We start from the raw sequence: 24,892 nt of genomic DNA on the forward strand, positions 1-24,892 counted from the left end.
CGTTTTTTACAAAACGGCTGCTTTCAGCGACAAGTCCTAAGAGTACCTTCTGTACGTAAAATTGAATGGAGAATAGATATGTTTAGACAAAAATAACTTACAGTGCGACATAAAAAAGTTATGGTTATTTAAATCTAGGTACAACAATGTACCTATGTAGCGTCCTCTAACATTAAACAAAAAACTAAGTACATATTTGAGTTTCTTCAACAATACTCCCAATTTCCTGAATTTCGTCAAATTGCTATTTTATTTAAACTAAACAATGTTTTTTTTGACACCCTCTGTCTCAAGAACGTTGCGACCCATTTTCATATGAACTTCTTATCTTAAAATTAGTCAAAGATTGATCATTTAAAGTTTGAAATAGGTACTTAATAAACACCCTGTATGCTTACTAAAGTTATACAAAACCAACGTCAGACTAAATGTTTATCTGTATATTTCCGATTTCAATTTTGGTTGAAATTTAAGTATACTTTTGATTGACAATCTATCTTTTTTGATAAAAATAATAAGTATTTGTTCCAACTAGATTAATAAACATATAATCAACAATATAAAAAACAGAAAATTTTGTTTTAAAAAACGAATTTGATTTTTTTAGCAAAGTTCTACATTAGATGATTTAACCGCCATAGTTCAATCAACAATTTTTTTTTGACAAATCATTAATTTAAAGAACATAAACAATATTTTTTCTAAGAGGATAACCTATGTATCAACTAGTTATTGTGAGAATTTGAAGTCAGTATTCATTCATATATTGCAGATAAAGACAAAATCAGTTTAATTTAGACGTACGTTGTTCTTTTACATACTTACCTTATTTTTGCTCTTAATAAGTCCCCATAACTTATCTTGATTAAAAAAATGTAGTGTTATTTTCTTCATACAGTAAAAAATTGTTTCAAAGCCATATTTAGGTACCTATATGTTAATGTGTATTTTGTTTGTGAAGATACTATTTTCATTCATATGTATAAGTTGTCACAATAAAAATGGTATATCACTATATAAATTTTATCGGCAAACAATAAAAAGTTCGGTCATTGGTATCGAGAAGAACGAGTTTAAAAATTTCCGACAACCAATTAATCCTCTGTTAGTGAAGCGAATCGATCTGAACCAAGACAGCGTGTTTTCATGACAAAAAAAATAAATTGAAAAAATCTGTTTATTGGCCATATAATAATATATTTAACAGCAACTACAATACAAAATGTACACACTATATAATAACTTTAATATATCTAGTAATATGAATATAGTACATGGGGCAGATTTACAAATGCAGGGGATTATGTTACATCAAGGTAAAATGCAAAAATATTGCTAACTTTTTTAATCTCTTAAATCGTTCGCCAGAATAGAAGTTAACAATGCGACAAAATAACGTACTTACAAATCAAAGATGATTCGCGCGAAAATCCACAGGATAAATAATAAATATTTAAAAAAGTCTAAAAGGTATGAATTTTTACACATTGTGCCTAAAATATATTTTTTTTCTATTTTCTGGCCTGAAACGGTCGCACGAAACATCTTACTATCTATCTGCTCAAGTCCGAGCCGCGGATTCGAAAATATCCAAGGTGAAGCACGCGACTCGTCGACTTGGAAGATCTAAAGATAATTATTGCGATGATTTTAAACTGATTGTGTAAACAGTACAGTTTTAACAAAAACAATCTTTACATGAGCAATTTTTACATTGTATATACAAACTGCGGAAGGCACCTGCAGAGCTATAGGCCCAAAATGACAATCGAACCAAGAAACGGTCGCAAAATTAAAGAGAACTTTATTATCGTCTGAAAAGCACAGTGCTTAACAGAAAATTCTACATCTAAGTCAGTCAGCGGCGGCACATCTTGGGCAGCCGTGCAGGTGCACCGCGTAAACAATTATTGGGTACAAAAATACACCGAATATGTTACTCTACTTTATCATACTGTACCAGGCAGGCCTCATAAAATTTTAAAATTCGAAAACATATATATATCGGACAGTCCGATCTAACTGTAGTCTAATCGACAGAGGATAAAAGGATAAAAATAACCGCCTAAAGTGGTAACTAAGATTTTTCAATCAATTAGTCAGTCTGAAAGAATTATTGGATAACTTCCGAGACTATATAATATGACAAAATACAATTTTTAATAGTTTTAACTGACTGTTGTGCGTCATTTAAGTATACTTAAATTGTTTCAATAAATACTTAACAGTTTGAAGTCTAGATGTTTTGAGGATCACAAATAAAATGATAGAATAATATCTCAGTTCTAAGGTATTTTTAATAACGGAACCACTGTCGATTAGACTATTTTATAATAGTTATTTCTAGTACACTGAAAGCACACGTTGGCGAGTTTACCACGCCTTCCGATATATCATGTTATATAAGAATATCGATGTCGCTTACTATTCTAGTTGTAAATTTGAAAAACGTTATATACTATCTTTTATTTTATTAAGTTTGTGCATTGACTCTGGAATACATTAGAAAGAAATAGAAGTAAGCGTACATAGGTATGTCAAGAAATCGACACTTATACCCTTCGTGATTATGAAATTAGCCCCAAGCTGCGTTCTATGATTTTCTCATGAAAATTGAAATCTTCAAATAGATTGTAAAATTAAAAATAGTACATTTTCCCCGTTTAGAAACAATGACAATTTTATTAACAAGTAGAACGAACGCAAGTGTTACACGATTCATTTTTTTAAGGAAATTGTAGAAAATACATAGGGCTAAATTTTATATTCACTTATCCATCTGCAGCAATAAGACGAGGAAGTCATAGATAAATAATATTATATACAAGACATGTGCATAACGAAGTATAAACCGAATGTCCGACAGCAGCACAAACAATCCTAGCCTACTGGATATCTGACTGTTAATATCAACTTCTATTACTACCGACAGTGCTTGCTTAATCTTTACAGCTGTACAGTACAGATTTCAAATAATTAAGTACAATTCTGGACGAACGAATGAAACCATTTCAATGAAATGCAATGAAAACATAACCAGTTACAAAAGTCGACAAATTGATGCCTGAATGACCAATTAAGACGGTTTTTGACAAGGGTTGAGAACTCGATGACTTGCGTTCACGGTTGATGTTCGACAACCATAATGGCACCTCGTACTCATCTTTCACTCCATTGCCCAAATTTTTCCAATATTAATAAGTTAATTAAATATATTTGGGATATGTACCGACTAAACTACAAATTAATTTTTGACTGTGTATATGAACTAGGTATGATAAAAAAATCTAATACAATTATAGGTAATAAAATAAGTTAATCATAATTTAAAAAGATATATTAAATATTATCTTACTAATTATCACTAAAGAAATAAATCACTCATAAAATCACTTACAATATAAAAATTTGATATTAATGGTTTAATAATAATTGATAGGCAAGTATCTGTGTGTCTAAGTATGTATGTGCTCACAAGGTGATCGATATCTCTTGGGAAAAGCATTTTTTTTCCTTAAAACAACTGAAGACGTACATTCTGAAAACAGTACAAAATTTTCAGTGCACTTTGTACTTTTTTCTTACAAACATATCCATGTTTCAATGCTTCTGGAAATAACTTTTGATTGTAGGACTTTTTCTACTTCACTTTTTTTATATAACAGTTTCCGATCTGGATATAGGAAAAACAGATGGTGGTGTTTATTTCCATTTTTTCTTCAAAATAAAAGTATCTTGAGTTAGTTTGCACATTTAATTAAATATATGTTACGAAAATTTTGAGACGCTTTGTAAAAACTCGCACAGTAATCTTCGATTCACTAAACTAAAATAAAAGTTGTTTCCAATGACATCAAAACAAGAGTATGTTTCTAAGCGAACAAAATACCAGTGCCACCAGGGATTTTGTGATATAACTAAACATTTTTGTACTACTTATATTTGAGCGGCACTCACTGAAAATATATTCTGGAATTTAATTATTTTCGGTCAAGAAAAACACATTTCCCAAAATATATCAATGTCCCTATACTTAGTATGTAATTTACGCGTTGCAATACATAAAAAGTAGTCAAACAGAGATTGAGATTGAACGAGTAATATGAAAAAAATTCTGAGTCACGAGGTGACCAGGAGGTTGACGGATACCTCCCCTGAGTGGCAATGTCAATCACTCAGCTGTTTACTATTCGCAACTAAATGCACCCGGACTGACAAGTAAGCAGCAGCAGAACTGTTAAAGACTATACGGATTTTGACAACTAAATATTGGTCATCAAACAGGTGAATCACAGCCTGATTTTGTGTTCCGCCTCCGTAAGGATGGGAGCGGTTAAAAATGTATCGAAATTAATTCCGGGTTACCCGGATCCGACAATGGTACTGAGCGAGGCACTAAAAACTGGTTAATTTCAGAAATTCGTGTGACGAACCATGCGGTACACCGCCCTATTATGATAAATACAAAAATAATAAACGCAAAATGAGATCATTATTGGGGTTAAATAATATATTTATAATATAAAACCGTCGCCACGGCCAGTGCTGAGGCCTCTTGGCTGGCAACGAATGGACTGCACCGCGTACACGGTATTAATAACAATGATTGTATGTGCCTGCACACAGGATAAAATTCAACGACAGTCTTATAGTCTCTATTCAACACATCATAAACGAATCATCGCTCCAGGCTTCTATATTTGAAAATATAGGTATATCTCGTGGACAAGCAAAGTCCAAGTGTGAGCCTGAACTGTTTGAGGCCGTATCGAAGCTGGTTTCTATGTCCGCGAGCTCCTCCAGGTTGATGTCGTCCATAGGCAGTAAGTCGTCGATCCTGTCCAGATCATCAAGAGTTGCATTGGGGTGTGTCAACCTATCCTCGGGTTCCTCCTTCACCAAACACTGGTGAACCCAGGAGTCTTCATAGATAGTAGCGCTTTCAGGAGAATCTGGAGTATCGCAGGATGGGCTGGATGGCACTTTGGCCAAAAAACTAATAGGAGGTAAAGTTTGAGGTACGCTCTGTCTTATTGAATCTAGTTGAGGCTCTATCCTCGATACCCTGGGTTCTAGCCTTTCTTGTGTGAGCTTGAACTTTAGTTTGGACGCCACTAATTCTGGAACAGTAGAGCGACGATCGAAGATCTTACCCTTAATTCCTGCATTATTATTGTTTGTATCATTTTTGTGTACTTTAGATTTTTTTGATTTTTTGTTGACTGTATTTATTTTTGGCGTGGGTTTTGTAGTTTTCTTTCGGGGGCGATACTTGTAATCTGGATATTCTTTCTGATGTAATTGACGGAGTCGCTCTGCTTCCTCTATAAACGGCTGACGTTCTTCATCGTTGAGCAACTTCCAACGCCTGCCTAATTTCTTTGAGATTTCTGCGTTATGCATATCTGGAGATACTTCACAGATTTTTCTGCGCTCGATCTGAGACCACACCATGAACGCATTCATGGGTCTCTTGATGTGATTTGGATTATTCTTCTTCGTCTGTAACAAAGAAACACGGATTATTATGCAGTGAACAACTTTTAACTTAAATTAATTATAATAGATACCATTGCAGAATATATTTTTTTTAATTATAGAATGAAAATTAATTAATTAATTAAAATAAGTAATAGAAAGCTCAGACAAACTAATGAAGATCATTAAATATCCTACATAATTATTGAACTAATTAGCCGTTGCTATTTATTTAACACATATTTGATATTGTGAAAAGAATCTAAAATATGTCAAGCCATTCCTCCAACAAACTTGGGAAATTTTTAATAGTTTTTCATCTTTAGATGTTAAACTATATCTAAGCTAGAACTCAAGAATAATGAGCGGTAAGTCGATCATGATTATGCGCCATTAAAAGAGCTTATAATAGTACCTCTTATCTGCGGAGAAAGGCCAAATCTACACGATACCTTCTAAAAAAGGCTGGTGTCCTTTCACAATCAATTCATAAATCTGCGCAAATTCGGAAATACAAAAAACATCTTCGTATTTCCTCTTATGATGAAATCAAATAGGCGCTGTTTTTTGTTAAATTCGTTAGCATATATTGGAAAAACTCGATTAGGAATTTAAAAACCGATTAATAAGTATTAGCACAATTTTTATAATCGAAGAATTTCAATATGCATTATATTAATTATATAAATAATAACACTAAACGATCTTTAAAAAGAATAGATAATAGTAGGTTACTTATGTAAAAATAGTTATTAGTAAAATTAATAATCCTTAATTAATATTTTTATATTTATTTAAATTTGTTTATTTATACGATTCAATTTTGCCAACATGTCCAATTGACAAGATACTTACTAATATATTTATAGGGGGAGAGAACAACTGTATTTACAATGTAAAATACAAATTTATATTTGAAGTAATTAACTTCGAAGGTCGTCGAAGTGTACGTCTTTAGCAGGGCATCAACATTACCGGCCAAACTAGTTCCAAGTATTTGAGTAAGACTAAATTACGGTTTAATCTCTAGATAGTCTAAACCTAGATGTCAACAAAAAATTTTGAGCTGAAGGAAACAAATAAATAAATAAAAATAAAAACGAAATAAGCATTTTAGGAAACGATCCTACTTGATTTAAAAGTAATTTGAAATACTTTTATTTCTAAGGCAAAAATATTTTCTGTTTAGGTAATGTGCCTTTTCCGTATAAAATAGATATTAATTAGCAAAAATTTAATTAGATACGCTATTTTAAGTCTATATTTTAAATAGAATTTTACCTAAGGAAGCGACGCTACTGGTCCATGAATTGCAGAGCACTGAAGTTTGTATTGTTTTCGGATATTACCAAATTTCCGTTCATGCGGTTTGTGTTTAAATACAATATGTTCTTGATTTTTTCTCTTTGGCATCTTAAAAAAGGACTCTTTGCGGAATTCAGCAAGAAGTCTCAAAGACAGCTAGTCCGAAAGTAAACACATGTAAACAATTAAGTAAACAAGTAAACAATTAAGTATGTATATTAAACTTCATAAATAATCAAAAAAGACATTCATTACTTGAAAGGTACCTACATTTGCTTATCACATCTTTTGTGCGCTCACGCACATTAGTCGCAAGAAATGCTCCCGCAAGGTAGTCCTACCAAATACTGATAAGGATAAAGACCGAAATATAACACGTGCCTAGATTGAGGAGGCGGGAAATTAGAATTTTAATTGATAAATATTTTTATGCGATAAATGATTTTTTTTATTATAATTTAATTTTGCATATAATAACAATTTCTATACAAAAAATGATAACGTTCTCTGTATTATTTGAGTAACGTGAATATTTTAGTAATATTCGAGTAATAATGAGAACTGTTATGAACGCGCATTTTAGTGCATTCTTGTTAGCGATTTCCTCCTCCATACTTGTTATTTCAGGATTAGATATAACTCAACCAGATAAATAAATATAACATATTTCCAATTTCTCCAAAAATTATTAAGGAAACAGTGTAAAATAATATATTTTGAGTTTTTTTAAGATTTATATTGTTCACATCACTCAGTATGGCTCGAAAATGAAATGAATTTCAAGAAAAAGATTATTACTCATAGCAATATACATATTTCAGAAGTTCTAGTTTTAAATAATTAGTTATAGATAAGTACTGCTGAAAATCTCTGTATATCTCAGAACTGTCTTTTCAATTAAGATAAGAGGAGCTCACTTTCTAAGTCCGTTATTGATAAAAAGCGAACGAAAAAATAGATCAGATTACTCACATCAAACATTTTTGGGGTAAAATTAAACCAGCCTAACTTATTAGGTAACTGTGGGTACACATGTTGCAAGTGACCCATATTTGAAAGCACAACGTCAAGAGCGCCGCAGGACGCCGCCGGACGAACCAGTGTTCCAAGAAGGGCTGTTGGCGCCGGCCACCAGACGCGTACCCGTATACGACCGACTTCAACCACAAGGCACTCTCCAACTACTCTCCAACGAACATTCACCCTGTTAACACGTCTTTTTATACACAAGTTTTCTGTACACCAGTTTTCAATAAAATTCTTTATTAGTACCGTTGAGAGAGCGTTTATTTCTTGCTGTACAGCGAAAGCAACCCTCAGTAACATTTAAATTTCATATCGGAAACCTCTTGGAAGGTTCCTTAAACATGGTACTAGGTTACACATAATTCATTTAATGAGTTGAAAACATTACTTTAATTGCTTTCTGAATAAAAAGTATTGTGCACTTAAAATAAATTTGGGATGTCATTTTAAACAATATTGTTGGAATTATAATTCTGCAATAGTAATATACCATTCGAACAGTTAGAAAGTATCCAGAAAAGAGAACTTGCAGCGATACCAAATTCACAAAAAAGCTATTTGCTTTTTCAATTTCAATGTCCATTTAATATTTTTTTTTTATTTTTGTCAGTGAAATACAAAGCAACAGCTTCGAAAGTTTATTCAATAAGAATTTATTCGGAGGTAGGTTTATCATTGGACAGTAATGTTGAGCTTTTAACATTTACATATACTTCTCACAAACAAAGAGCTTTTTTATTTCATAAAAAAATATATTGCAGGTTTCCAAATATTACCAGCTTATGGTCATTTATACTTAGTAAGTATATTCTGTAAAACTTTCTAAATGATGTTTCATTAATAAATATCTAAATATTAGAACTTAATTGGCACAAGTAAATATACAGGGTGATTCAGAACTTATCCAAAAAAAAATTCTGGATGTACAGGGGACCCTTACAAATACAATTTTGTAAAGAAAAAATCAAAAAGGTCAGTTCGAAATTGATTTAAAAATACACTTCTGCACGGCACTGGAAACTGGTCCACTGTAAAACCTGACCTCGCACAATGCGACCGGTATGGCGGCGTGAGAAAAACGGACAAAAACTTTCGCAAGGAAAGAAATATGTAAATAGAATTTTATCGCACCTATTTTATATCGGCAAATTCAAATGCCTTTATTAATTATTAATAAAATTAATTTGCGTTTTTAAATAATAAAATCATTTGACATACCCCATGCTGCAACAGCAATTGTTCAAAATTTTATCCACTCACGTGTAAACACATTTGGGTCCGTCTTACTCACTTTCTACGAACTAACACAAATGAAGTCTTGTTTCACCATAACACAAACGCTTCAACTCCGAGTACACATAAACCATTTTTGACACTAACTACCCATTTGACACCAACTACTAAAAACGTATTATAAAAACCACAGATAACAGGTAAATATCGCAACGACGATTGCAAAATCCGAATTCAGTATTCGGAGTCGATGAGGCCACGTGGCGAATGATGCTAGAGACTACAGTTGTCCAGCTATGTAGTGGTTTAATGTGCTATAACTTCAATAATTTTTTTCTCAGAAACTGTAAGGATTTTACAAAATTTTTTTTACAATATTGACTCCATTTCTCATGCCGCATCTATTCCCAATTTTTTTTGGATAAGTTGTGAATCACCCTGTAAATTAGGGACATGACACCATTTCTTCATAAAAACTGCGTGTCTTCCAAATTCATTCAGAAACAAGCGAAAAAGTTTGTGATGTCAATTAATTTATATAATTAAGAATTTAGATAAATATGCAGGACACGATCTATAACAAAAATCAAAATTGTAAAATCGAGAGGAAGAGGCAAAAATATGGAAACTCATCGAGAATGTTGTGTGAGACAAATACTGATCAGTTCTGCGTGTCCACCATGACAGTGGCGCCAACGTGATCAGAATAACTCGGTTTATTAGGTTACTTAAGGCATATGTTTCATGAGATCAAATATTCAACGGGTAATGCATTAAGTGACCAGGATGCTTTATTTGTGATGCCTCATTGCAATAATTTATACTATGATTTTTTCCATCGTGTTGGCAAAAAATATTTTTGACTAAGTACAACAATAGCTCTTTTGCATTTACTTAAATAGGAGAAGATGAAATAATTGCACCTTATCCTATTCCGTTATGTTGAGAACTCCATCCAACAAGGATAGACAATAAAATTCTATGAACATTAAAGACAAAAAGTTACACATCGTTTGTAATATTCTTAACTGCCTGCAGGTATTTCCCATTTACCTGTTTATTTTCACGAAGTCTGGATAGTTATAAACTGAATATATTTAAATGGAAAATCACTTGTAGAAAATTGATTTTTCAAGCTGCGCTATTGTGGTGACGAAGGTATGTATTGTAAAATAAATTCATAAAACTGAATCTGTTGAGGTCTTGACATTCAATGTAAAATTTGTTACAGTTGTATGTCGGGGGACATGAATAATTGAAATTAAATTTCAGACTTGCGATTGAAAGAATTTTAATATGATCAACACCTGACCAATGAAATCACTGAACCTCTTCCGTTCTCTTTTAACTACCCAGGGATATAAATAAAATCCATGACAAGTCAATTTATAGTTATCAAAATGGCTATAGAACCTTCAAAAATGATTACGGCCACGTGACCAGTAATTGTGTTTGGTACAGTAATTTCCTTCGTGTTGGCAATTTCAGTAAACTTAAAAATTATTAAAACAATAAGATCTAGGTTACTAAACGCAACATTCTTTTCTCCGGCTGGTGATTGGTGCAATTTTTCACGAGATTTTATTCAACCAATCAGCTATCGTATTATCTCGAATGTAGACGATTTTTCATTGTTCATTTGATGACATTAACATTTAGGGATTTTTAGTTATAGTAGTTATAATCATTTATGAAGACACTGTATAATTGATTATAATCAGTTTCCGCAAATAAAACCTAAATTTTTTACGAAGGACCAATCGGGCCAGACATTGCTAAGAATTGCAGGGTATCAGATAGGCATCAGTAGATATCATCAGGCGTTGCGCGGGCATTATAAGAAAGGGAATTACTGAGGTATTAAGGACATTTAGGCGTTTAGGCAATTAGTATGTATAGTGCACTTGCGTTGATAAAGATTACACCCATATTCTTGGACCATTCTCGTCTTCTCTTGGTATCTGCAAATTTGATATAACATGTGCATTCCATTTTGCTCCAATTGCAATTAAATCTCTTTTATGAAAACCTCTTCATACTATGTGTTTTGTGATATTTAATATTCTACACTGATCAACTATTAGGTATTTTAAGAATTTCACTATTATTATTTAGATCAAATTTGTTTATTTAGGCAGTTAAAAATGTTCCAAAAAATTTATACAGCGTGTTTTCAAGAGAAGTAGCACAAACGGTACCGGTGAATCTACAACTCGTTTTGCTTTATAGTTAGTTTATTAACAAAAAAATTAAATTCATTATCATTTGCAATACAACTCGCGTGATTATAATTAAGAAATATTTAAGTAGGCGGTTCTCATTATAATTTGGATGCCATTTTTCTTGCTGCAGCACAATTTTTCCGACATTAAAAAAATACTTACAGCATGTCAACATATTCATCATTAGTAAAATTATTTGCCATAATTCTTCCTAAGTTATCGTAAAAAAATAAAATTATTAACTGGTAAATCCAAGGAAGCACTCGAAAAAGTCTTAAATATTTTTTAGTTGCAATCGTGCGAGTTTAAATGCGAATGATAAAGAATTTAATTTTTTTTGTTAATAAACGGTTAGTTTTAAACCAAAAAAGTAATAGGTAAAAGTTTTAAAATAAACCAGGCTATATGATCCGAATTTTTGAATATCCAATTTTTTTCAAACAATAAAGTTGTAGCAAAAAATAATTTAGGGGATGCTTATTTTAACCCCCTCCCCCACTCCAGAAATTTTCGAAAAATTATTGTGAAGTTGCACATACATTAGAACATTATTTGTGTAAAATTTGATTATTATATCTGTTACGTTTTTCAAATTACAGCCGCTATTTCATATTTTTTTGAAAACTGAGGGGCTATATTTCCTAAGTTGTGAACATTTTACTAAGGTCAATTTTATGCAAAATGTGTTATTTTTATCTGTAGATCCACCGGTATCATTTGTGCCACTTCTTTTGAAAAACACCCTGTATAAATGAAATAAGTAGGTACTCTATTTACAAAATTTAATTATTTCCTGTTTTAGATGATTGGGCAAGATTATATATTCTATTTTTTTCAAGAAGCCCAATTTACATTCCGATAATATTAATATTGAAAAATAAATAAACACCCAAAAAATAACAGTAATAAAAACTTATCAGTGATGGTTTACGAACGTAAAAATGGTGGTGTAGCGCTGTTAGTTTTGCAAGTATTTAATAGGAGCTAATTTGAAATGATTTATGCAAGGTTTTATGTAAAGATTGTTATATTCTAAATTATTGCTAAGGCTGTTGTAAATTTATTTTGTTATACTGATCACATTACATACATACAAAATAATCAAAATCTATATAAATGATTTGGAAATGTTCCTTCATACGCTGAAAAAGGCGATTATATGCAATCAAAGATATATGTACTTATTATACCTACCTAGGTATTTAAGTCTACCATAATCTTGAATTAAGTAAATCGTTCTTCAGCCAGTCATTTATAGTGAATACTTAGTTCAAAATTATAATACACATGCTTGTGCATAGGCAAATAAACGATTTAATCAATTTATGTATTACTTCCATTGCTTCACTTAAATAAATAAATAAATAAATAAATAAATAAATAAATAAATAAATACAGTTTCCAGTCTGAATTTTATTTAATTCAAGATTATAACATGATTAAACAGATATACCAAATAAATGTATCCTTGATTCCAAACGATCGCTTTTTTTGTGTATGCTTTCAATCATTTATATCATGCTTTTATATTTAGAAACATATCTTGCAAACGGCTAACTAATTGTTATTTTTACAAATAAATATTTTTTAATAAAATAAAATATTTATACGTCGCTATGTTCAAAATCTTTTTTGTTTATCAACTTTGTTTATCAATTAACCAGAAGCAACAAATTTCGAATACTCACATTTTTATGTTATTTTGTACCAGTTAAAATAACGCTAATGAGCTGCCTACAGATTACAGCAATACCCAACTTAGCACCCCATTCACACGGTACGATACGGCATGATAATTTATTCCTACGGTAGCTTTGTCGAATATACGGGCGTGAACTGTGCAGCCAAAATATTTAGCAGCCAGTTTGTTTTCGCGTGAAGTTAGCAGCCTTTCTTTTTCATTCCATTTCACCTGGTGACGTACATATAAATATTATTTAGCTGCCTCACTTGCGCCTCTTCCTTCGACAGACAAAACAAATTAGTAAATTAGCAAATCTAAATCGAATATTTCCCTTAGTTCCAATTTTTCTACGGGTTTGTTGTTGTATGAAAATTGACATGAATATTTGAAATAAAATAATCATAAAAGGCACCAATTAGAATAGAAAATAAATAATGTATTCCCCAATAAAATTACTTCTTTTTAACTGTATCTTATAAGCGTAGTTAGAGGCATTTTAGGGGCACTACAAGGCAGTAATGGGAATTGCTACTGTTGATATGCATTACTAAGAAATTAAGGGTACTCGACGTAAAATTCGCATTAGTGTACAAAAGTTTTGCCAGCGCCAGTGGTTTGCTCCTCGTTTTTTTTTAATTGAAATAAATGCAAAGAAAGTTTAATTTTGTTCGAAAATTTTTCCGCTGCTATCACTACATTTCGTATGAACCGAAGTTGACTGAATCAGTATTACCAGAATGTGAAATCCGATAAGTAGGCAGAAGCATTTTCAATAACTGCCTTTAATTTTTGCCCCACAAATTAAAATGATCAACAAGGAAAATTAAGGTCGTCTGGTTTCCTTAAATAAAATAAAATATAAGGCTTTGTCAATACCATAGACTTTAAACTGATGATATCGTTACCACTTCCTGCAAGGAAATGCGTACTTGTTTCAAATTTGCAAATTGATAAAACATTTGCTCAGGGTATTGCACAGAATCAATGAAAGACAACTAATTAAATTGACACTAACAGCAGTAATAATAATAGCAATGTCTAAGGTGTGGGTATGATTCTATAGCTATAACATTCACGCCTATATTTCTTAAAAGGTAATGGATTTATAGACTTGATTTCCGTTGGAGCAACATAACCCATAGGTACATTGTACCATTTAAAAAAAAAAATGATATAGTCAATAATCTAACATAGATGCACAGTATTTTCCAGTTTTAAAATTTGAAATTATGGAAGCTTAAAAACTGAATGTAATGAAATATTCGAGAAACTCCTCCAACGTTCGATGTATGTATAAGGTAATATATAACGTTTAACATGAAGATAGGGACAACACTTAAAGACATATTTAAAAGATTAAATGACGTTCTCTCAAAACTCAATATGCAATGTTGTTTAGTTTTCGAGATATAAGTTATCACTTTTTTCATGTTTTTCAAATATCTTTGACATTTATTAATTTTTTGTGCACATATTACACATAGGTATTCAGAGATCTAAAAGGCATATTTTGCATTTGGTTTGAACAAAAAATTCTTGTTTTAAACCAATGGTGTAGTCAAGTCTCTACATTCCAAAATTTTTTTAACGTGCGCCAATGGATATTTATTATATATAGTATTTTATAGCCATTTATTCTCATGCCATAAAGATACTTTTTCGCTTTATGTTCTGATGTAAGAGAGATAAAATCGTGTGATTGAGCATAACTACAATCCTTTGTTATCTCTCATTTAGTTTCACATTTAAAATTGTTAAATTGAACTTAGATATGATGGTTGGTTAGTTCATTATTGGCGATGAGACAAAACACACGTATTTTGCTTAATGCGAAAAATTTTTATAAAAGTTTAAAAAAGTCAGTGGCGCACATTTTTTTGTCAAAAATATTAGTTAGTCCACAGGGACGCCACTGGACTTAATAATTTTAATCTATTTCGGGTTAAATTAGCCTCTTTCTACCATAAATAACACTGCGAAATTTCAACAAAATCGGCTGGAGGATTATTAAGATTCACTCAAAGAATCGCCCCTTAACGTTTGGCCACGTACTTAAATAACACCCTATATACCTTCAAGCTTCAAATTATTTCACACTCGAAATAAAATAGGTAGGTCGCAATAAACTAGGTCCCTAACGGTATCAGTTAAAATAAATTTGAACAAGTAATTGAAAACTGCACAAAACCTCAACTAGATCTCATAATTTGCCCTCCACTTATTATCAGACTAGTAATCTACATAATACGAAATCTGAAGTATAAAGTATCTAATAACTACACTTAGTGCTTCGCTACAAGAACTGGTTTCAAAATAAATCAAATGTGTCTGGGCCTCGGAGAAACAACGGCACGACTGACCAACCAACGGAGATAAGGTAGATCGCAGCAGGTCATACGGTTCATGGACTACTAGATGATGGTAAAAATCGCATTTTTATTCTGCGCAAGCACCAAGTTTATATCTGACTGGATGTGGTTCTGTCTCTACTATTCGTAAATAATAACTCTGTACTCTGTATTATGTGGAAAATACTGACGATCTTTACTGCGCACACATATCGTTTGAATTATCGAAACGAAACGAGCCTACAAACTGGTTTAATATTTCACTTGACACGACAGAGAAACGTTATTCACTCAGCGTCTAGTACTGGGATCTAGAAGTGGGAATGATACTAACAATAAGTTACGGCTGGTTTCTCACAGAAGACGAATATTTATTTTGAAAAAAAAATTAAATTTTCCCTTCCCTTTATGGTAAACTAGGAACAAGATAAATACATTACGAAAGTAACATTTAGTGGATATAATTAAAAAATGAAACCTCATTTTACCCTATTGAACGCTACGTTATGTTTATAGTCGAAAAACACCTCTTAAAATTCGTCAAGGATTTCACCATTTCATTTTTGTCCTTATTTCAGGAATATCGTGTATATGAAGAGACTAAAGTAGTCTCGAGGAATACACCATGTTCCACTTTTCATGAAACCACCCTTATCTGTTTTATTTCAAATTGAAAAGTTTTCACATTTTAACTAAGTAATTACTTACCTAAAGAGTACGTATATTACTCTTTGCTTGCACGCATCTCTTTCAATTTATACATCTGTCAATAACGCTGCGCAATTTAAAAAAATCACTTTCACATAGAAGTACAGCTGAAAGAATAATAGGTAACTAAAAATCCTCGACATCTTTTAAAGTTATCTACTCCTTACTTTCAGTTACATATTTGGGATGGCGGCTACTTTTGGCTGAGACTTTCTATGTCTACTCTTATGTTGCGGATTGCATATTTATCTATATCTAATGTCATAAGCGATTTGTCAGCAAAGGTTAGTTTAAAATTCACCTATATTTCGAAAAGAATTCTCAAATTTTCAAAACGCCTCATACAAGGTGCAGTTTCCTTCTACTGGAACCTTAGAAAACTTCCGGAATTCCCCATGCATAGCTATGATTGCCGTCAAAATGCCCTTAGCATGCGATTTAGTGATACATCGCTCCCGACCACGGAGAAAATTTTCACACATATTTTGAATATTTGCCGCCATATCTTCACGGAGCCATGATTATCAATAAAAGTCATCAACGATACCAGACTACGTTAAGCACATATGCCATTCATCACTGAAATGCTAACAACGCAGGATGGAACAAAAATCTTCACCCATGTTTCAAATCTCGGCGAAAAGTCCAAAAAAATTACAAAAATCTAGCTCCATGACGGATTTCGCCTTACAATTACCAAAGATCAGCATCTCAATTCTTTGAAGACGCAATCCAAAGAGGGACTTAATTAAAATATCCTCACAACAGAACCCCCTGCGGAGCCAGCGTTCAAAGTGATCGAAGGTTAGCCCGATCATGCGGTTCAATAACCAGTGTCGTATCCTGATCAGTATTTCGTTTAAAATGTTAAAACGTTTTAGTTTAAAATAACTGAGATATGGCTCCATGAAATGTGAAACAGTGTACATATACGTATTTTTTGGTGGTCCGAAATAATTAAAATTATTAACTAATGGCATATTATACACAGGACTACAATGCACCGTTTAATTAAAATGCACTTTAATCCGGGGGGCGTCCCAGAAATAATCGCCAACATTTTAATTACGCATCTGACACATCAAAAGTAGCAAACTTTTGACCACTTAATATTTTTTCAAAATCTCTTAGTTTTTAAGATAATATAATTTTTAACAACTGTATACAGTACAACTGTATACAGTACCACTGTCCAGTGCAGTACATATGTACATATATAGTCAAATAATAGACAGGGTGTCCCAGAAATAAGTGCCAAAGTTTTAAATATGTATTGTACTCATCAAAAGCAACAACTTATGCGTAATACATTTTTTTGAAAACTAACATTTTTGTAAGATATTTTATACAGATTAAAATAACGACAATGAGCTACCTATGGATTAAAGAAATATGTAACATCTAAATATCAATTATAGTTGAAAGGATAATTCCCTTTTAGATTAAAAGACATTGTCAACGAAATAACAAAATACATATTCTGATCCTATTTTTAATTTTTTAGTCTCCATTTATTTCGTGTTTTTTCTTATCTTGGCTTTAGAAATCATCCAAATCGAACATATAACTATGGATTCTTAAAGTATTCTCAAAATAATAAATTCTGGTGGCATATGTAAAGATACTGAGAAATTGCCTGGGTTGTTTTTATCTCGTCTCATTTTCTCTAAGACAGATTAAGAACAAAATTCATTTTGTAACAACACTAAATATCTAACCTTGTCTAGTCTGTTGAAAATGATGTGCTAACTTTATATACGCTAAAAATAAATAAAATGAAGCACAAACATGCAAAGTCAATAAATAAAATAAAACAGTGCTTTATGCCAAAAAATATTCGCATACGTTACTTAGATACTACATTGTTTTGTTTAATCCATGGTAGCTCGGTTAACGTTATTTTAATCTGTATAAAACATCTTACAAAAATTTGAGCTTTCGAAAAAGTTGTTGCTTTTGATGAGTAAAATAGACAATTAAAACTTAGGCAATTATTCCTGGGACACCCTGTCTACTAGTTTGCTATATACGCACAGCTTTACTGTACTGGACAGCTGTACTACAGCCTAGATCTAGGCTGTGGCTGTACTGTATACAGCTGTCAGATTACATTGGCAATAATTTGAATTTCCTTAGTAATTGTACCTTTGTTTTTGTTGGAGTAAATCAAAGTAAATATAATATCTCGGATATTAAAAGTGACATTTCACTTCCTGATTTTAAGTACTAAAACAATATTTTTTATCCAATAGGTACAGAAATATCAAAACTAGATATATTGTCAAATTATCTGGGCAACCATTTGAGTCGTGTTAATAACTTATGAGATGAATCATATGTAGAACCCTCGGTAGAACCTTCATGTTTTGTTTGTTTTTATTACAGGGTCTAAAAGCAACATTATAAACTTAATAAAATTAGGGATCAAAGTTGAAATTCTTCTTCTTATTACATAAAAAATACAACAAATTTCAAATGCTATAAATAAAAATGACGGCTGCCAAGTGTCTGTTATAATTATATGTAATAAATATATAAAAGACACCGAGAAGGTTAAATATAAAATGTTAATTATGATTTGTGGCTGTTCCTTATCTATGTTTCGATTAGCATAAATGATAACTTTAATTGCTAAAAAAAATTGTTACTGCAAACGATAGTGCACACCCAGTGTAGTAAAAACAATTTTAGATCCAACTAGTAAGAATTTACCCAATTCCAGCATTTATTTTTATGACTGTTCTACAGTTACAATAATTATCTACGCTTGGCGAAGTTTTCTTGCAAATTATGTAAATAGAGACTTTCACTACAAAGTTAAACTAAAACAAACCTGAATTACAGTGTTTGTAAAATTAAGTGACAATTAATAATCATATTTGTAAGAGACATCCAGATACATATTTTATGTCTCTTGTTTTGAATTCTTGATTGTAATGCATTTTGTGAGTGATTTATATAATATTCAATATTTATTCTTAAGAGTGAATCAGGAATATGCTAATCTTTTATAAACGCATTTTGTTTTGGTAATTAAATGCCCTTTCGTTAACGTAGCGTTCCTCAATTCATTATCATTATTTATTTATATTTTGCCCACTAATAACTTGATAACAAAAAAAAAAAATATCGAACCCTTTTTGGCGTCAAAATGTAGCTACTAACCGCCGTTATTTTTTTAATTTTTGATGTAGAAATTACCTTATTATTTCCATGTATATATAGTATTCTCAAACATCTGCACGCGTTAGACGGAAACTGGACTATTATTGTTACTAATCTCATCATTTAAAGCAAAATAAAGCACCACCCGCCGAAAATAAAAATATAGCAACACGTAATAGTTTGGAAAAACTTTAAAACGATTTTATAAAACATTTCATATCAATCAGATAAGTATATTTATTTATGATCGTTTTTAAAAACAAAAATAATTATTTTAAAACATAAAATATTTTAATTTACAACTTCTCTTCCGATAACAAAAAAATAATAAATGGGACTACTTTTCGTTGATTCAAAAAAAGTTTAATTCGTTTTTTTTATATCTATATAAAAACAATAAATGGGACTTCTCTGTCTTGGACTAAAACTAAATCAGACTTCTCTTAAGTAAACGCATGTGTGCGTGAAGAGTGATATATCATCAAATTATTTTAGGTCGAATTTTTAAATGCGGGTCTTATTACCTCCTAGGCCTTATTTGCCTCAGGTATCTTACCAAGTTTAAGCTTGACTCCGCAATTATTTCTCATGCAAGATATTTTTTCTAAAAAAAATCCTTACTATTGCCTACATTTTGAACATTGCTTAAACTAAAAAAAGTATGTTGTACTACCTGCAGTTATACCTATTTTATAAAAAGAATCTAGATAAACCATCATAATTTAACGTTACCTATCTATTTTAAAATAAAATAAATGCCTTTAACTAGAATGGAAAATTACAATTCTTGTAAAATCTTTTATAATGCATAGGTACCATAGTAATAAATAAATTAGGCAATCGCATTCACTTGATGCCAAGGTCCTATTTTGTCAGTTCCGGAAATAGCAAAGGAAAAATAAAAGCGGTAATTACTGATTACGAATTACTGAAGCATTGCAAAAGTAGAAATGAGAACGGTACGTGATTTTAGTGCAATATGGAGTTGATAAAATGCGGTTTTATCTGTCGCAACTCGATTAGCTCGTTTTTATCACAGTTATGATAAGATTTCTTATCAATTTGACCTAGAGGTGTAACTGGAAAACATTACAATAATAATTTAATTTGTTTCCAACAGGTTTTCAAGAATATTCATAATAGAAGATGGGACAAACAGTTTAGATTAAATTGGGTAAATTTAAGAGTTTAAATTATCAATTATTTTAGGTGTACCTACCACTGACATTTATTTTTAGATTTTTTTCACTGTTCTCAGTTCTTTCATCCAAATTTCTTTTGAGGTTGTTTGGGTGTAACATTAAATATTAGCGAAATGTCGCTAAACTGCTCAAGAATTATTTGAAATACCACTAATTCTTCATTTTCAAGTAAAACTTTTATTGGTCTTGATCTCGGTCTTGATACATTTCTTTCATACCTTTCCAAACGAATTGCTTTGAAATTATCAAAATCATCATATCTGATAACTAAACTTCAGCAAATTTAGCCATAACAAAATTCTACCTGTCTTTAATTACTTTATTTTCCTTATCATTGTTATCATGTTATCTGACATTGTATAAACTCAAGGAAATATATATGTATTTTTAAAATTTCAGACATGTTGTCTGCGAGTGAAATCATGACCTTAATGTTGACATTAAGGAAGTAATTAGATTATCCCTATTAAACTTCACTGTTAGAGTTCAAGTAAATTATAACTAATTATATTTTCGCAATACAGCAGTGACAGAAAGAGCTGATAACATTATAAATAAATATGACAGATAAACTGCAAGAAAATTGTACAACTGTACAATTTTCTTTTTACATACCTGTACTTAATTTTCTTCCGTGGGGCTATTTAAAAGCGTTTTCAAACATTTCATTTCTCTATTCGTTTCCACGACTATTGCATAAAATTTCAAAATGGTAAATAAATTGTACGGCAGCATTGATGATTGCGATCAGCTGGTTATAAAGGTGCATGGCTTGTCAAGGTCTAGCTGAGTCACATTGAATAATTTATCTATCTGACAGTAGTTTTAACAGCCAGGTATAAAAATGTTAGCAATAATACTCGTAATTAAGCTCAGCACGGAACTGCTTGATTAACCTTGACTAGTATCAATCTTGCTTTATCCTCACACTTTAATTCCTAATAGTGAAGGAAAGCGTAAAAAAGATGTGGTTTAAAATAACCATTTTTATTGAGTTTGCACATTTGGAAAATGCTTTATAAATTGCTTAGTAATTATCATGTACATTAATAATTATCATGTACCAATAACTGACGACAAACGCATTGCCGTACGTAAAAATTCATTCTACATTTTTCATTTTTCCTTCCCACTTGTTGACTAGTAATAATTTACTTCATAATTTAGGACACTCGATTCGCAATACATGAGTATGTATTAAGTAGCAAAGCACACGGCAGACAGTAGGTGGCCGACTTATTTTATCGGCGAATGAAAATTGTACATAATGTACATATTAATGAAAATATGCACACGCACTGAGAAATGCGTAAGGCGCTGCAAACGCTTTTATTAAATAAGCGTTTAGCATGATTCAAAGATAAAGTAAGAATACGAAAACAGTTAAAAGTAGTAACTAAGTACCGATAAACAAATATATTTAAAGGTTGTAAAAATACTAACGTAAAATCTAACGAAAATATAAAACAAAATTAAGTAGATATTTTTAGTGAAAATCAATTGAGTGCGAAAATGTACATGAAAATTTAAGGATTATTCTTTCATTATAAATAACGTAACAACAATTATTATGAGGACTGCCTATCAGTAAGAGATTTATAAAGCAACAGTCTCTAGGATGAATAAATTTTAAATGTGAAAATTGAGAAGCTAAATTTTTTTTAACCTATTTACAAATTTTCCAATAGTGTATTAAAATATATGTTCAGAATTCGACCACACTTAGGTATATAACTAGGTATCTACCAAAATATATAAAAAAATATTTTGAAATTTTTATTTATGTCTAACTTATTAGGGACATTAAAATGCGTCGTTAAAATTTGTTTCTATAGATTACATCAAATACCGTTAAATTGTCGGTATAATAAAAAAAATTTACGTCAATCAGCTCCATGAAATCACACATGCGAAAAGTGATAGGTAACCTTCAAGGAGTTTAATACTCCAATCGTCGCACCGGCAAAACCGAATTGAAATAAGCGGAAGAAAAGTTCCCAGAACTGATTTGTTAATAAATCTGCTTTGATATCCCTATTATATTCTCAGACATTGGAATCCTGCCTTGAATTTTAATATCGTTCGTTAAAACTGATTTTTTTCTTGAAAATATATTTACCTCTATATCTAACTGACATCGAGTAGTTTACATTATTTTCTATATTTTCCCACAAAAGCATATAAGTAGTAGACACTACTCGTGTAACACTATAAATAATAAAGTTTGGTAAATACTTATACCTATAATTCCAACGCATTTATAAGTTCTCACTATCATTAATTTAGTTTTAACTAATCTAACAGTAAAAAAACAATTAAATTTAATTATAATTTATAATATTAATATCTGGATAATATATATATATATATATATAGCTACAAATAAAATCTGATATTCATTCTGCAATATGTGATAATAGTTAATAAGGACCGATTTTTATTTAATCCTGGACTCACAAATTTAATTTTTGTAATATGTATATACCTACCTATGTATATAAAATTCAATTTAAGATAAAGTACCTCCTTTAATGATAAGGTAAAGGTACTACTAATATTAAGTATGTATTTAATCCCTAATAACTGTACCTACATGTCCGGTTATTGACCTAAACATTTTTTACACGATTTACAAAAACACATACTTTAAATGCCTACCACTAATAATTAAGATAATGTTTTTGTTCTTATCTTTATTACTCGCTGATAAATATGTCTTATATAGTAGATAAAATATTTTTTGTTTGAAAAGAGGTGGATATTTCATCGACCTCAAAATGTATTTAGGAACGCTTAGCACGTTTTTTCCGGGTGGACCGTTTTCCAAGAACATCGAATGGCAGCCGCGGTAGTTAGTAATAACACTAGTACCTAGTTTTATCTGGTTGTGTAGAAATTAAATTTTCCCACGATAAGATGTGGGTGCTATATCGAATGTAAGTGTTCGTTTTGGAAATAGTCCAAAATGTGAACGCTCTGGGATGTGTCAGTGGTATTATTTATAGCTATTCAAGTATTTATGTGCCGTTCTGACGATTTCTAATTAGTTAGCTTTTCCGATTTCCTTACAAACCTGTGGACACAAAAATTTGAGAACTACTTTATGACATTCTGACACAACACTTCTTTTACCAACACATTTGGAATTCACTTTCGATTTCTCATTTAGACCAATTTTTGGAAATATTTCACCTAAATCAGGTAGGCATCTATTTAATTTTTCTACAAAAAAATTAGGCTTTCATTCGATTTTCCACAGTTTCTAAAATTCGTAAAGATCATTTTTGTTCCTAGCAGATATTCACACAGTGAATGAGTACAATTTTTACGTGTGGAAAGCTCGTTTAATTTTTAAATCAATGTAGGTACCTATTTTATTAAATTTCCATAACTGAAACTTTCAATCGATTTTATACCTAACAAATCAAGTTTAGAATGTAATAAACATATGGTAAGCTCTTAGGCGGATAGATAAGTAAAAACTTTTTCGAAAATCTGATTCGATAAATAGCAATCCATTAATTATTGGCCAGTTTTACGTTCCTTTAAATTTCCTAGCGCATAGAGCTTATATTAGTATATTTTCTTTAGTAGTTATATACTTACCTAAGTAACTTAAAAAATAGGGCGCCTAAAGAAACTAAATTAATTTTCTAATATAACTTTTGTATAAGGGTACGGCAGATTTTTCTAGTTATTTAAAATAGTTGAATGCATTTTCGCATAAAATGAACCATCCATTTCAACGTAGCACCAAATCCTTAAAAATTTGTTCGAGTTCATGGAAAACATCCACCATTTACGGTCACTAATACACAATGCAACAATTTTCGAAACCTACCTGAGTGGCATCAGAGTAGGGTGTGGACGAATTTTTGTCCACTAACTGGGAACCGAAAAGTGGCTGGGTTACACTGCCCGTTGGGGTTTCTGATCTGGATCCGTCCATGTTCTGTTGGGGCACCATATCCGAAAGCGAACAAGTCACAGACACTTCACAAGTCACTGCTCTGTGTAGAAAGTCTGTTTGAAAATCTGACTAAGTCCTCAAGTGACTAGCACTCGACTATACTTAGCATATTTCGCGTATTGACACACGACTACTACGGCGGACTGACAACTTCAACTTGATGTTTTGAGTTTGTATCTTTTCTCAGCTGTTTCCCCCTCTAGGCAGTTAGAGTGGGGTTCGAGCATGCGCGAGGTAAGGCTCACAGCTGACAATGCTGATACTATGATTATACTCGACACTCGAAGCAGCTTTATTAAGAGACAAAATGATGAGAGTTAAGAAACGTTAAATTACGCTGCCCGAATCTGTACAAAACACCAGTCTGTACTTTCTCCAAAAAAATATATAAACGATGTAAACTCTTTTAAACAAATCTTTATCCTAAGGTTTTGCTCACATTTTTAAACAAATTTAAATACCGACTGAAACAAGTGAAACGAATAGGAAGTACGTAAGTAAATAATGAAACTCTCGGCTGTACAACACACTTCCACAGTTACGTCTTCTCC

General features: G+C 31.4%; 1 protein-coding gene across 1 annotated transcript; it reads right to left on the minus strand.

Moving 5' to 3' along the window:
- Positions 1-1,163: 1,163 nt before the first annotated feature.
- Positions 1,164-24,892, minus strand: LOC108909445 (transcription factor Sox-11-A-like). Its single transcript, XM_018713784.2, has 2 exons — positions 24,213-24,892; positions 1,164-5,502 (listed from the first exon to the last, which is right to left on the minus strand). The coding sequence occupies exons 1-2, from the start codon at positions 24,336-24,338 to the stop codon at positions 4,660-4,662; spliced, it is 969 nt and encodes a 322-aa protein (XP_018569300.1). The 5' UTR covers positions 24,339-24,892; the 3' UTR covers positions 1,164-4,659.

This window comes from Anoplophora glabripennis, unplaced genomic scaffold (genome assembly GCF_000390285.2).
Source record: "Anoplophora glabripennis isolate ALB-LARVAE unplaced genomic scaffold, Agla_2.0 scaffold527, whole genome shotgun sequence".
Lineage (NCBI taxonomy): Eukaryota > Metazoa > Arthropoda > Insecta > Coleoptera > Cerambycidae > Anoplophora > Anoplophora glabripennis.